The sequence below is a fragment of the Hipposideros armiger genome, unplaced genomic scaffold, assembly GCF_001890085.2.
Source record: "Hipposideros armiger isolate ML-2016 unplaced genomic scaffold, ASM189008v1 scaffold_129, whole genome shotgun sequence".
Classification (NCBI taxonomy): Eukaryota; Metazoa; Chordata; class Mammalia; order Chiroptera; family Hipposideridae; genus Hipposideros; species Hipposideros armiger.
In genome coordinates, this window is record NW_017731479.1 from 33,106 (window position 1) to 47,471 (window position 14,366).

Sequence of the window (14,366 nt, forward strand, 5' to 3'; positions counted from 1 at the left end):
TGAAAACAATCAAAGGACCATGACCTTCCAGCAGCCAAATCAATGTCACCTCAGGACCTAAGCTCTGTGGTGACCATTGCGGGAGGCGGGCTGTGGGCCACAGAAAAATTGCGTGGGGTTCTGACTTTAATTTTTGGGCCAGGGAAAGGTGGGCCGCCTCTAGAGAACAAGGTGCTAATGATGAAGATGACGGTAACAGTAACAATAAGAGTTATCATGTACCGCTTTCAGGGCCAGATTCTGTCTTTTGCCTGCATCATCTCATGTGATCCTCCCAACAACCAATGGGGTAGACATGATCATTATCTCCATCCTGCTATTTAGGAAACTCACCTCAGAATCATGACACTGGACTCCAAATCACATAGCTCACAGGTAGCAGACCCAGAATTTGGCAGTCAAATCCAAGTTTGACTCCCGATTCCATATTCTTAGCAAATGATTGAGGACCAAGAAGGGGAAAACCGGAGCAGATGGAGGACTGCCCGGACCCCTCTATTTAATAATACAATCTGTGCCCCATTCCCAGAGGTCACGACTGACCTCCCTTAGCCAGCTCCACTTTGTCTTTTCTCCACAGCACTTATTCTAACAGGCTTTAAAATGCACATGCTTATTTAATTTATCATCTTTCTCTCCCCACTAGAATGTAAACTCCATGAGGCCAGATATCTAAGCATGCATTTTCAGAGGTTATCATAGTGCCTGGCATACAGCAGACATGCAATAAATTTTGCTGAATGAGCGAATGAATGTTTTTTTGGTTTCAGGCCACAGCTGATATGATAAGGAAAGGTTAAGATACCCTGGCTTTGGGGTCCCTTGAGCTCGCTGAAGGAATGATTAAGTATTCTTTGGCTTCAGGCTAAGGATGATCTAATAAGCTAAGAGAAGAAAATAAAAGGTTAAGCTCTCCTACCTTTGGGGCTTCATGAACCCTGGGAAATAAAGATATCCTGAAAACTCAAGATTAGAGTCACGACTTTAAAAAAGAAGCCACCCCTATCCTCTAAAGGGGGGTGGGGTAGAGATGACACATATTCTTGGTCAGGTATAAAGCTTCCTTGTCTCCGTAAGACTTTCTCAGTACAACTTGCATTCCTCAGTCACTCAACGAACACGCATTGAGTCCCCACTACACACCTCATTTTAAAATATCTGACTTCATCACTGTAGACTTCAGCTGAGAGCAGGGGATACCAAGAAGAATATGGTATGGCCCTCAGGAAGCAAGAGTCTAGTGGGAAAGACACCAGTTTGTTCCCTAGTTTGGGGTTACATTATTGGTTAAGGTGAAGGGCAGAAAATGATGGAACCATCGAAAGTTAAGAAGCTTTAAGGAACCAATGATAAAAATATTTTTGAGGGAAGAGAATGCAAACCAAGGACCACTAGAGGGTGGCTCACTGCTTCCCCCTGGTGGAGATCGGCTGCAAGCACGTCACATAGCTTTCCCGCCCACCCCCCACCCCCGCACCCCACCCCCAGCGAGGTGCTGGGAACAGAGGGGTGAATAGTAGCATACTGCGCATGTGCTCAGGGGAGTCACAGGCAGACGAGGGAGTGAGACAAGGAAACTGACAATCACTTTAAGGCATGAACAGTTGGTGATATATTCATTCATTCATTCATTCATTCATTCAACAAAGTGCGGAGGCCTTGAGGGAGGGGCCTGCGGATAAGCACGATTCACAGGGAAGACAAAGGAGGAAGGGAATTCTAGGCACTGCAGGGAGTAACAAGACATGAAACCCATGCCTGATACAGGACACCCTAATAAACTAGTAGACTTATGTGCCATTTAAGGCTTGAGGAGGAAATGTGAACAGCGGGGTTCCAAACGGAAGCCTAAAGTGCGTTGCCATCGGTGGGCAAGACGGTGTATGTGAAGCCACTGGTGAATCTCCCTGGGCTACACCAGGAGGGAAGTGTATTGATTCGGAAATATTTACTGAGTCCCTACAATGGTGCTGGGAATACTAACGGTGAGCAGAAGCAGTACGACCCCTGCCCTCCTGCAGCTCACGCTCTAGTGGGGGACCGAGGCATCCTTTTTTACGAAAAAAAGACCACTCTCCCAAAAGGTTAAAACTAAAATGTGAAAAGTGGCACTGCTACGTACAGGAAGGGCAGAGGGAAAGCGTGACGTTAAGGAAACTCGGAGCAAAGCGGACAAGACTTTGCTGAGGCGTGTTTCTCTCCATGCTGGCCTCGGGGCCAAGTGCTGTAGGAGCTGGGCAAACACACAGCACTTGGCACTGCTTTCGAGGACCCAGTGGCTCTCAGGCGGGCATCGGAGGCAGGACATCCTGGACGAAAGGAAGCTGAGCTGCCTGGGAGGAGCCGGTGGAGGCAGGAGGGGCAACCTGATCAGCGTTTTTCAACCCGCAAGTGAGGTGCGAAATGAAAGTGCGTCGTCACCAGCATTTGGTAAATGATATAGGATAAAAGGTACGATATCATGCATGGTGAGTAGTATCTCATGAAGCTTGTTTGTTATATATGTGTACATACATGTGTGCAGCGTGTGTGTGTGCGCACGTGCACGCATGCATACGGGATTGCAAAATAAATCATGTTTGTTACCGTGAGTCTTGATCCAAACAGTTTGAAAAACCCCAAAGGGGAGGCCCTCTCTCTCAAGGTCTCACCCAGCCCAGGATGTTATAAAGGACACTGACTGCTCAGCCCACAGTGGGCTGACATACACGCCTCTCTTAGGCAGAACCGGAGCCCAGCTGCAGTAATAAGGACTTTCCCAAACTCAGCAGCCCAGCTCTGATGAGAAGATAGGAACTCTGCAAAGCAGCGAAGAGCCTAACCTCAAATGCTCATTCTCATGCATTATGGGGGGGCAGGGGTGAGGAGAGGGGAGAGGCACAAATTGGTACAAATGTTTTGGAAAGCAACATAGCAGTGTTCACCAGAATTCCTAAAATATGTAAACTCTTTGCTGCAGGAACCATACACCTATCAATTCACACTAAAGGAATGGCCATGAACGCACCCAAAGATAACACTCAAGGCCGTTCACTGCCACCTTACGTGTGATAGGAAAAATATGGATACAACCTAAATTTTCAAAAATAGGAGGCAGGCTGAATAAATGGTGGCAGTATTCAGGCCTTAAAAATGAGGAAGGAATACATGTGTTGACAAAGATGTTTACATATAACATTGTAATTCAGTGCAGTTGCTTCAAGGAGAGAAAACTGCCAGCTGCTTCTCAGTGTAGGTAGAGACGTCACCTGAAGCAGGTTTTGTCTAAATTGCCTGATTGAGAGGCCCCTCTTAGCCATGCAAATGTTAGGTGAGTCAACCTCATTGCACTAGAGCAGGGGTCTAGCAAACTTTTGAGACGGAACGTACCCAAAGAACCACATGTGGCTCACAAGCCGCAGTTTGCCGACCCCTGCACTAGAGTAAGGAATAACATAACCTTTATAGCGAGTCAACTGGGGCAATTCTGCTGTGCTACCCGCTCCCCCACAAACACATGAAACTATCCAGAGACGTTTCTGTTTGTCAAGGCTGGGATTGGCGACTGGCGGTAAGGAGTGGGGGTTACTGGTATCTAGTGGGTAGAGACCAGGGGTGCTACTAAACATCCTTCAACGACAGGACAGCCCCCAACTCATGGTCTCTTTTGATGCTATCATAACACTGATCAAGATCTGCTAGCAAGAAAGAATACAAAGGGGAGCATGCAATGGGGGATCTGGGCCAAGGACCTGTTTCAAATACGTTCTGTTTTGTTCACTGCTTGTAGCCGCAGCACAGCCAGCGCAAAGCTGTCACTCAATCAAGACTTGCTGAATGTTGCCTGTTGAATCCAGCAAGGGCGGCTATGATAAGCATTGCCCTGACTGTGCCAGGCTCATGTACAACAGTGACACCTAGTGGCGGGAAGTGAAACAACCACGCAGGTGGACCAGTAACACTTTTCTTTGGCTGACGTTGGCAGAACTCATTCTTTTACACTGAAAAAGCCCCGGAACTTGTGAGGAAATCATGAAGCTAGCAAGAAGCAGGGAGCGTAAAGAGGATGGTATTTGCTGTCCTGCTAAAAAAGGCAAACGGGGTTTGAGCAATTCATGGGAAAAAAAATCAAAGAAAGATGACAATATATTTGGACCCCAAACTGATAATAAAAAAAAAGTCACACAGGTTTTGTGTTAGATGAATTAAAATAAAACCACATTTCAAAATAATATGGATAATATGAATAACCCTAACTCTATTGTCTAAAGAAAGTATACACATACCCACTGGCCTGGAAGAATTATACCAACATGACAACAGTAGCTTCCTAGAGGGTGGAGCTTGGGGTAGTTATTTAATTTTTATCTATCTTCAGATTTATTTTACAATGAATGTATATTATTGATTCAAAAAAATAATAAATTAGATGTCGACCCAAAATACAAAGGCACTTCAGAATATCTAAGGTAAAACAGTTCTGTGAAAAAGGGGAAGGGATTAAGAAGTACAAATTGATAGTTACAAAACAGTCACGGGGATGTAAAGTACAGCATAGGGAATATAGTCAATAATATTGTACTAATGTATGGTGACACGTGATTACTAGCTTTATCAGGGTGATCACTTCCTAAGTTATATAAATGTCCAACCACTATACTGCACGCCTGAAACTAATATCATATTGCAGATCAACTGTAATTGGAAACTTTAAAAATTCTTAAAAAAATAAATTGTGTACATTAAAAAAATAATTTAATAAATAAATAAAACGACTCTAGTCTCCTACACACACTCAATATTTCCATATCTGGCTAGTTATCCAGAGTCAAACGCCCTGTAACTTCAGGTCTCCCTTGGGCCAAAGTTCCCGGGAGCTGCCAGGACCACTCTGGCTTCCGAATCCAGGCCCCTCTCTCCTCTGCTCCTCAGCGGCATTTACCACTCAGAGGTGACTCTGTCTCGCCCTGGCCTGCAGCTACAGACAGGCACAGGGACCTGGAGGAACGGCCCCAGATGTCCGTCCACTCCCGAGCCTGCTCACCTGACATGTGGACATTCCGGAGGCAGGAGAGGGAGGCATTGAGGCGGGCACACTCCTCCCGGTTGGCTCCGTATTTCTCCACCGTCTCACACACCTGTTCGTCCGTCATCTCCAAGAGGTCCTCCAGGCTCAGCTGGCCCGGCGTGATTTCCTAGCGAGAGAAGAAGGCGGTAAATAGACCTCCAGTTCCTAGAGGGGAGGAACGACGTCTGAGCCTCCACGCTGCCCTCTAGTGGTACCTAGCGGAACTCCTAGGCTGCTTGGCATTAAGAGTTGGGTCTATGATTCTAAGGTCAGAGAGGCCTGGGTTTGATCTCAGCTTTGCCACTCATTAGGTAGATGACCTCGAGCAAATCATTTCATCTGCCCGAGCCTCACTTTGCTCGCCTGTAAAATGGGAATCTTAAGCACACATACTTTGTAAGAAAGCACGCATGATTAGCACACGGTGCTCCATAAACGGTGGTAGTTAATTATGTCTCCCCACGCAGCTTCTGAACTCCTTATGCGCAAGGCTCCAATGTACTCATCTTCGAAGGGCCCTCCGTGCCTCCTGCTCAGCTTGGACTGCAGTGACTTGTCCCAAATTCAGGGTGAACTCAGAGCACAGCAAACTGGACAGCCCAAGTCTCTTGGTGGCTGTCCTCCACTCGCTACTAAACGTTTGGGGCAGGTGTCTCTTCACTGCCACCAGCAACCAAACCCCCCTTTCCCAAAACGATGTCTCTAGACACCATAATATGAACACACCTTGAAATTTGTCAAACTTCTATATTGATGCGCGAACAAAAAAGAGCCTTCACTTTATAGCACTTAATAGTAGCCAACGTTTTTACATTTATTATGATTACTATTATTTTTATTATTATTTAAATAAGAGTTTCAGATAACTGAGGACGGAGACTCTCCTAGGCCCTAGTAATTTAGGGCAACATGTGGAATACTTGTGCCCTCTTGTGGCCAAATCTGTGTATTACAACAAAATCAGACCCACCCCTTATTTAAAACTGGCAGCCAGAAAGAGGAAAACTGCATCAGCACAAAAATTCTACACCCCCCCCCCAAAAAAAAAGAGGCAGGGAAAAAGCCACGAAGCCCAATCCGTGCTTTTCTAACTGGTGCCTTTCCAACTCAGTAGGGCAGGGGCAGGGAGAGAACAATAATTGGGTCACTTAGAGGTTTTTTCAACTAGGGACACCTCACAAGTAAGCCCTACTTTGAAGAAAGGTGGTGGACCAGAATCTGAAAGTACAAAACGAATCAAATTTAGAAGGGATGATTCCCAACATAAAAGAATTCTCCTCTCTGCTGCAGGATTCACTTGTGCATTTTATCCTATAATTTACCCCCCCCAAAAAAAATACTCAATTTACATGGATGTGTAGGGTGACACACAAACACAAAAAAAGAAGTAATAATGACATCAAAAATGGAGAAAGTCTTCAATGAACCTGGGCCAAAAGAGCAGATGTACTTCTGTTTGATAAAATAAAAATAATAATAATAATAATAATAATAATAATAATAATACATGAAATGGATGGAGCACTGTTTTAAGTGCCTTTCATGGATTTTCTTTTACTGTCACAAAAACCACATAACATAGGTGTATTTATCTTCATCATTAGTCTGTAACTAGGACACTAAAATTCAGAGAGGTTAGAACACTTGCCCAAGGTCACACAGTAGGTTTAAACCCAGGCAGTCTGGTTGGTATCCTAGCTTTCTCCATACTGCTGGCTCCTCCACAGAAAGGGGACCTCTGGTGAACGAACACATGAGCTGCAGACAGAGAGCTGGAACCCGAGCTCTGTCCCCACCTCCTGGCTGGTGGCCCTGGGCTCGAGATTCTCACCGACTAACGTAAGAAGAGCCAGAGCTCAGGTATCTGCAGGGCAGGTAAATGTAAATGAGCACAGCTATGAACTTGGGAGTCTGCGGGAGCCAAAGGGACAGCAGAATTCACTTCATTGCCACCAGACAGGAATTCAGTTCAGTGAGGTCAGCGATGCAGATTTTTCAGGAGAAGCTAGAGATCTGGGGTTTTATGCAAATTCTTTCAACTTTTCAATATTGGCTCAAAAGAAAATTTGTTTTTGGAAACCTGATCAGCCAAACAAAAAATTATCTGTGTGTCAGATACAGCCTGAGGACCACCAGGTTTCAACCCCTGGTCTGGAAGATTTGTCTCTGCCTTATTCTCCCCACTTGATCAATAAATGGTCCCAAAAGTTTCTGAAAAGCATACAGGGCCACGCAAGTAAACTGTACTGTCTGTACTTATCAGGGCCTTCCATTTTAAGGATATTCACATGAAACTGCCATCCTGGGAATGAAATAAGGGAATATAGGTCCATACACAATCTGGTGTGCGTGTGCAAGATAGGTGGGGCGGGGGGGGGTGGAGGAATGGGGGTGTCTAGCTCAGGACTGTGAGATCTGGTGAGTTCAGGTGAGATCACATTGGGACAAGGTCTGAAAAAAGACAAAAGGTGGAAGAGGATCTTCCAGGCCTCTTCAAGTAGGAAGCAGGGAGCACCTTCAGAAATGGTATTTGGCCCTGCAGGCAAGGGAGCACCCCTTCTTCTCCCCAGCTTGGGGAGGCCCCAGCAACCGGAAAATGAGGGGAGAGTGCAGTGCTGTCGACCTTAGGCTCTGAAGTCCATCTGAGATGGTTCTCCTGCCAGCCCTGTCCACTCACTAGCCAGGCTAGTCACTTCTCTGAGCCTCAGTTTCCTACTCTGTACAACGGGGACAACAGTTGCATCTGCATCAAAAGGTCATTGTGAGGATCCGAACAGTCTCAGCAGTTGAGAGCTTGCATGTATGACACCTGGCACCAAGGATTCAGTGAGTGTGAGCTGCTTTCGTTAGGAAGGGCTCAGCCCAGTCACTGGAAACAGTGGGGACCTGGGATCCGAGAGGGTAAGGAAACCCCACTACCACAGAGACCTTAAGGGTGCGGTCCACTCCCTGAGGGTGGACACAGGACAGCGTGTGTCCTCATTTCGTTTTGCCATTGGAGAGCCTTCTATTTCTAAAGTTTTCTACAACAGCAGCAACAACAAGAACAATAATAAGCTGACGTTTACTGAGTGCTAGTGGGTGCCCGAGTATGAGCTGAACATTTTCCATGGATCATTGCATTTTATATACCAGCTGGCAGATGAGAAAACTAATGCCCTAAGACTGCAGTGTCCAATATGGTGGCTGGCCCCTGGCCACGACTCATCAACATCAAACACAATTAAAAATTCAGTTCCTCAGTCACAGGCACTAACCACAATTCAAATGCTCAATAGCTACAGGTGGCTGGTGGCTACTGCATCGGACAGCACAGATATAAAATATTTCTACCGTCACAGAAAGCTCTGCTGGACAGCGCCCATCTAAGAGGTAAAGTCATTTGGCCAAAGTGACTGAGTTAATAAGTGGCAGAGATGAAAAGAGTTCTGACTTGAGAACCCCACTCTTAATAACCCCTTCAGACAGCATCAGGGATCCTGTGTCTTCATCCAATACATATTCACTGAAGGCCTACTATGTGCCAGGCACAGCCAAAACCCCACCACTGCCGGAGGGGCTGACTACTGGCCAGTAGGGGGTAGGGGACGTGGGGCCGCCTTGGTCACCTCCAGGACTTCCTTTCGCACATCCACGATCCGGAACCAGTGCCGCAACTGGGGGAAGCCATCCAGCTCGGCATTGCGTTCCTGCAGGGCCACCTTCTTTTTGCAGGACAGCTGACGGCTGAAGTACTTCACCAGCTTGCTCTGCGGAGACACAGATGAAAACACGTCTCTTAGAGGTGCTGGCACAAGGAGGAGAGGCAAGTGTCTCCCCACCGCCCTCTCCCCGCGCAAACCCCCAGCCAACTCCATATTTAAAGACTGGTTCCAGGCCAGCCGAGTGGCTCAGCTGGTTAGAGCGCAAGCTCTGAAAAACAGAGTCACCAGTTCGATTCCCACATAGGCCCGTGAGCTGTGCCTGAGCTAAGCTGCAGCTAAGCTGCCAACAGGTGGCAGGTTGCTTGTTCAACTCCTGCATGGGATGGTGGGCTACACCCACCCGCAACTAAGATTGAACACAGCACCTTGAGCTGAGCAGCCACAAGCTGCCTACAGGTGGCTGGATGGCAACTGGACTTGGAGCTGAGCTAGCTGCGCCCTCCACAACTAATTGAAGGACAACAACTTGGCTGTTCCCCTTCCCCAATTCCTCAACACTGTTCCCCTTCCCCAATTCCACAGTAAAAATCTTAGAAAGAAAAACATTAGAACATTGCAGATAAGGCCAAAGTTCCCTTTGACTATTCTCTCCATTGCTGGCCTCTTCTCCCTGCAGATGATGAAGGAACCTACAGAGATTAGTCTATATCTTTCCAGGCCTTTTCCTATGCACTTTCATACACACATATATACGTGTAGAAACTGCAGTGTGGTTTGATGTGTAGGGTTTTTTTCCCCCCACATAAATTGTATCACGCAGTATGTATTTTTCTGCAAGCTCACTGTTTTCATTCAGTAAGCCCCAAAAAATCTCTCCTATACAGATAGATCTGCCTCTTTCTTTTTAATCTTCTGCATGAGAGATTCCTTTGATATCAGGGTCAAAAGCCCACGAGGCGAGCAGTTCTATGATGTCTGCTGGGGGCATCTTTGTCAGCTACAATAAAGAATTTTCAGGAATAATACCCATGATAGCAGCCACCATTTACTAGATGCTTGCAGTGCGCCTGGCACCAGTGGGATAAGTGCTCAGAATGTGTTTGTTCATTGTGAATCCATGCAATGATACCAACTGAGACATCAGAAGGTTAAATCACTTGTCCAGATCCACAGAACTATTTACGTCGGGGAGCCAGGGTATGAGCCCCAAAGCTCCCTGTCTTTACCAGGATGCGTCCCTATGAGCTGTTCACGGGTCCTTCACACTGAACAGGAAATCCAAAAGCTGGGCATCGAACCCTCAAGGGCAGAGAGAGGGTCTCACTCATCTTGGGGAGCCTTACGGGTATGATGGGAGAAGGAAGTCTCTGAATTCCAGTTCTGAGGCATGGGCAAGTCACATCAGCTTCCTGAGCCTCCACTGTCTCATCTGTAAAATGGGCATATATCACATTTCCTCACAGCCCGACTGAGGTATCACATGAGATAACGTCTGTGCAGAAGATAGGCTGAGTCCTCCGGATACAGACACAAACACCGTTTTCTAACTAGTTGTGAAAGGAATCCTAGGATGCTGGGGAGATGTTTCCATGGTCACCCAGAGACAGGACCTACACCTGTCCAGAAGCAAGAATCAAGGGACATCCCCACCTTGATGCATGAGCAATGGGAGAGAGAGAGAGGTTTAGGATGCAGATGGAATGGGAAGACAGGTGGGGAGGGCAGGCACAGGTCCAGCCCTTCCCCTTGAGGCGAAGGAAACAAAGAATCGCCTTTCAGGAAAAGAACACAGCTAGTCCTAGCAGAGAAAAACCAAGAAAACTGCCCAGAGTGTGAAACGGGACTGGGGCAGAGATTGAGCAGCGCTTCCCAAATGGAAACCCTGGGAGTCAGCAGCTGTTCGCACCCGTTCCCCAAGACTGGTGACACAGAACAGTCGCAGTTGTCAACTAACGGGTTTGCTCTGAGCCCAGAAAGGTTAAAATAACTTGCCCAAGGTCATCAAGCGACTGCGTGGAAGAATCAGGATTTAACCCCACATCTAAAAAATTCTTATTTATTGACACACAAAGAATGCTACCATTTACTATCAAGCGAGAAAACAGCAGCCAAAACAACAGATACAGTGTAATCCTATTTTCTGAACATAAAATGAATGTGTGTATGCGCATACATATATATAAATATATATTAAATATATAGTATAACATATGTGTAACATATACATATAGTATATATACAAATATGCATATATAATATACATTTAATATATATTATATAATATATGCACATGTATATGATACATATTCAATATTTTATGTATATTTTATATTGTGTATATACAAAATAATATGTAACATATGTATATATACATAATATACATTTAATATGTGTGGGTGCGCACACACACACACTAGAAGAAAATGCTCCAAAACGTTAACAACTGCATCTCTGGATTATTACAGGTACCATTTATTTGCTCACCTCTGTGTACGTGTATCGTATAAGTTTTCTATAAGCTTGAATTACCAATATGATATTAAGTTTAAAATCTCATAAAATCAGGTATTTGTCAACAATACAGATGTGTGAGATATACACAGTGTCAACCATTTCATTAAATGCACTTTAAATATATATAATACATAAATAATATGACAGGTTTTCTGCGAAGCACTTCACACACAAAGTCGGAAAATTAAGTTTGAGAGCTTGTTGCACTGATGTTGCTAAACTTTTTTGACATCAGAGGGATTATTCATTATGAATTTGTACCAACTGGACAAACAGTTCACCAAGTTTACTATTTGGAAATGCTGAAAAGGCTGCATGAAAAAGTTAGACGACCTGAAATTGTTGCCAACAATTCATGGCTCTTGCATCACGACAGTGCACCAGCTCACAAGGCACTGTCTGTGAGGGAGTTTTTAGCCAGTAAACAAATAACTGTATTGGAACACCCTCCCTACTCACCTGATCTGGCCCCCAATGACTTCTTTCTTTACCCGAAGATCAAGGAAATATTGAAAGGAAGACATTTTGATGACATTCAGGACATCAAGGGTAATACGATGACAGCTCTGATGGCCATTCCAGAAAAAAAGTTCCAAAATTGCTTTGAAGGGTGGACTAGCTACTGGTATTGGTGCATAGCTTCCCAAGGGAAGTACTTCGAAGGTGATTGTAGTGATATTCAGCAATGAGGTGTGTAGCACTTTTTCTAAGATGAGTTCGTGAACTTAATTGTCAGACCTCATACATTATTTCTCTTAACCTTCACAATAACCACAGGAATAACCCCATTTTACAGAGGAGCAAACTGAGGGCCGAGTTGCTGAAGCAGCTCTCCCCTGGTACTAGATGATTTTACACATTAGTTCTCTCTTTTCCCAGTTTCCTGACCATCAGAATCACCTGGAGGTGTTTGTTAAAAATCTACCTTCTGGACCCCATCCCCTAGAAATCCTGATTCAGTAAGTCTGGAGAATAGCCAGGAATCTGTAAAAACACAGCACCCCGATGAGTCTGCGGGTCAGGCAAGCGTGAGCAACATCCGTCTACTGTCTGAATTATGTAATGAAAGCAATTCATTTCTCAGATGTGCCTAAGCATCCAGATCCTTGAGCCATAAAACCAGGGCAGAAACCCCATTCTGGGGGCCAGGCTGCAGCCCTCTCCGTGGGCTGAGGTATGCAGCAGGCAGCACTGGGCAGCTCCAAGGGAAGAGATCTTGTTCATAGCCCTGTGAATTCAAAGACCAGTCCAGGCCTGAGGGGGCTCCCAGTGGGGCAGATGAGACAGATGTGCAAACACCAACCACAAGGGCCAAACGACAGCAGCCAGAACAGAAGGGCAGCCAGGGTTCAGTGCAGGCCCCCAGGATGCAAAATCAAGAGAATAGCCTTGGAGGGAGCCATGTTCCGGGGTCACAGGATGATAATGATGGGGGCTCTGTGTTCATTCTAAGAGATGCTCTCATTCATTGATTTAAAGTTCTTTTTAGGTGCTTTCTAAATACAAAGAAGTAGGGATACAAAATTAATTATACCCCTCCCTGCCCTGAGACAGGGTTATTCCAGGTGCGGCCTGAAGACACCTGCGCTGAAAGCCAGCCCCCCTCGGGTTAGGTACCAAAACTGAAAGCATTTAGACACCTCAATAGCTGTTTGACAAATTATGTCTGTTGCATCTAATAGTTTCAAGGTGAGGCTTGTATTTTGTGCTTGTTTTTTTTTGGGGGGGGAGGTTGCACCTTTCATTTTTTTTAGTAAACGTTTTTATCATATTTTACAAAAGTATTGGCTACAAAGTACCAGGGAAGAAATAGCTGATTCTTCACCACAGAAGGTATGAGAAGCAATGACCCCTGCACTCAGGAAATTTCAGGTATTGAGCTTAATTGCCCTACAACACGAAGTAATTTTCCAAAATGGTTCCAACGATATTGCCTTATAAATAATGACAATGCTGAAGCGGATGTTAGGTTGTTATTAACATTCTACAGATGGGGAAACAGAGGCTCAGGGGCGTTGGAATCATGCCCGAGGACATACAACTGAAGCAGTAGCAGGATTTGAACTCAGGATCTGATCCCCAGTATTGCGCCCTCTTCGCAAGAGCTCTCGGCTGAAGCAGATGGTCTCAACAGCCCAGAGGTCAAGGTTACGAAGCACAATTAGAAAAGAGCCTTTCTAGTGCCTCACCCTGCCTGGTGTCCTAATTTATTTTTAGGTCACCCTCAATTCAAGTCCATGCACAGCTGGACTGCAAAAAGTCCAAAGGTTCCATCTTCAAGTGCAGAAACACAGGGCTTCCGGAAATAGCACACCCCACGCTGAGCCCACTCCCTGCCCCTGTACTGACCCGGCGCAAAATAAGGTCTTGGGGGCCTGGGGTCAGAAAGATGGATACCAGGGCTCTGAGCGAGCAGGGACCCAGAGGTGTCGTTCTCCCTCTCCACACCAGGGGGCAGCCTGGCACTTTCCACGGCAGATGGAAAATTTTTCAGACTGAGGATCTGAGCATCCTCAGTGCCTTATTACTGTACTCCGTATTAGCATGATGGCAAATTTAGTAGCATAAACAAAACAAAAAAAGTTTAAAGTCAAGACATGTGACAGAGCTATAAATAATCATGTCTGAAATCTCGAATGTGAAACGGGGAACTTTTCACTCATAATCTAAACCAAGATAAACCCCAGACATCGATGGGCAAGCCCCAGGGGGTTTGGTTTGCTGGAGCCTTAAAACCATCGCCTCTTCAGTGCTTATTGAAAAAACAAAAAACAAAAAAAAACAACTAAAGCAGAGTCCGTGAAAGCTGGAAGGGAGTGAAGTACAGATTGAGGACCTTCGAGTAATCTCTTGTGTAAACCTCATGACAATGCGGGGGGGGGGTGTTTCTCTCCCACCCATTTTACACATGAGGAAACTGAGGCTCAGGAATGTGACATGATCGACCTTAAAATCACACGGATGAAGAGGCAGACTCTAGACTCTTCTTCTGTACCCCTCAGGGCTGCCTGTCAGCAAGCATCCCATCATTGCTGCCTTCTCTTTAGCAGGTGCAGGCTAGCAGCATAGGGTTCAAAGCCATGAACTCACAAAGTCCAGCCTCTGCATGTCTTCCTGCTGCCCAGAGCTCACTCACTCTAGCTTTGAACATAAATGACACT

The 14,366-nt window shown here is 45.7% G+C and overlaps 1 protein-coding gene across 1 annotated transcript in view; it reads right to left on the bottom strand.

Moving 5' to 3' along the window:
- Positions 1 to 5,023: 5,023 nt before the first annotated feature.
- The window catches only part of LOC109386145 (kinase suppressor of Ras 2-like), a gene marked incomplete at its 3' end in the record, with an annotated part of 71,673 nt that continues 62,330 nt past the window's right edge, over positions 5,024 to 14,366 (bottom strand). Inside the window, exons 2-3 of the mRNA XM_019649057.1 lie at positions 8,656 to 8,796; positions 5,024 to 5,174 (exon numbers count right to left, since the gene is read on the bottom strand). Coding sequence (XP_019504602.1) covers positions 5,024 to 5,174; positions 8,656 to 8,796 — 292 coding nt within the window. The remainder of the gene's footprint in view (positions 5,175 to 8,655; positions 8,797 to 14,366) is intronic.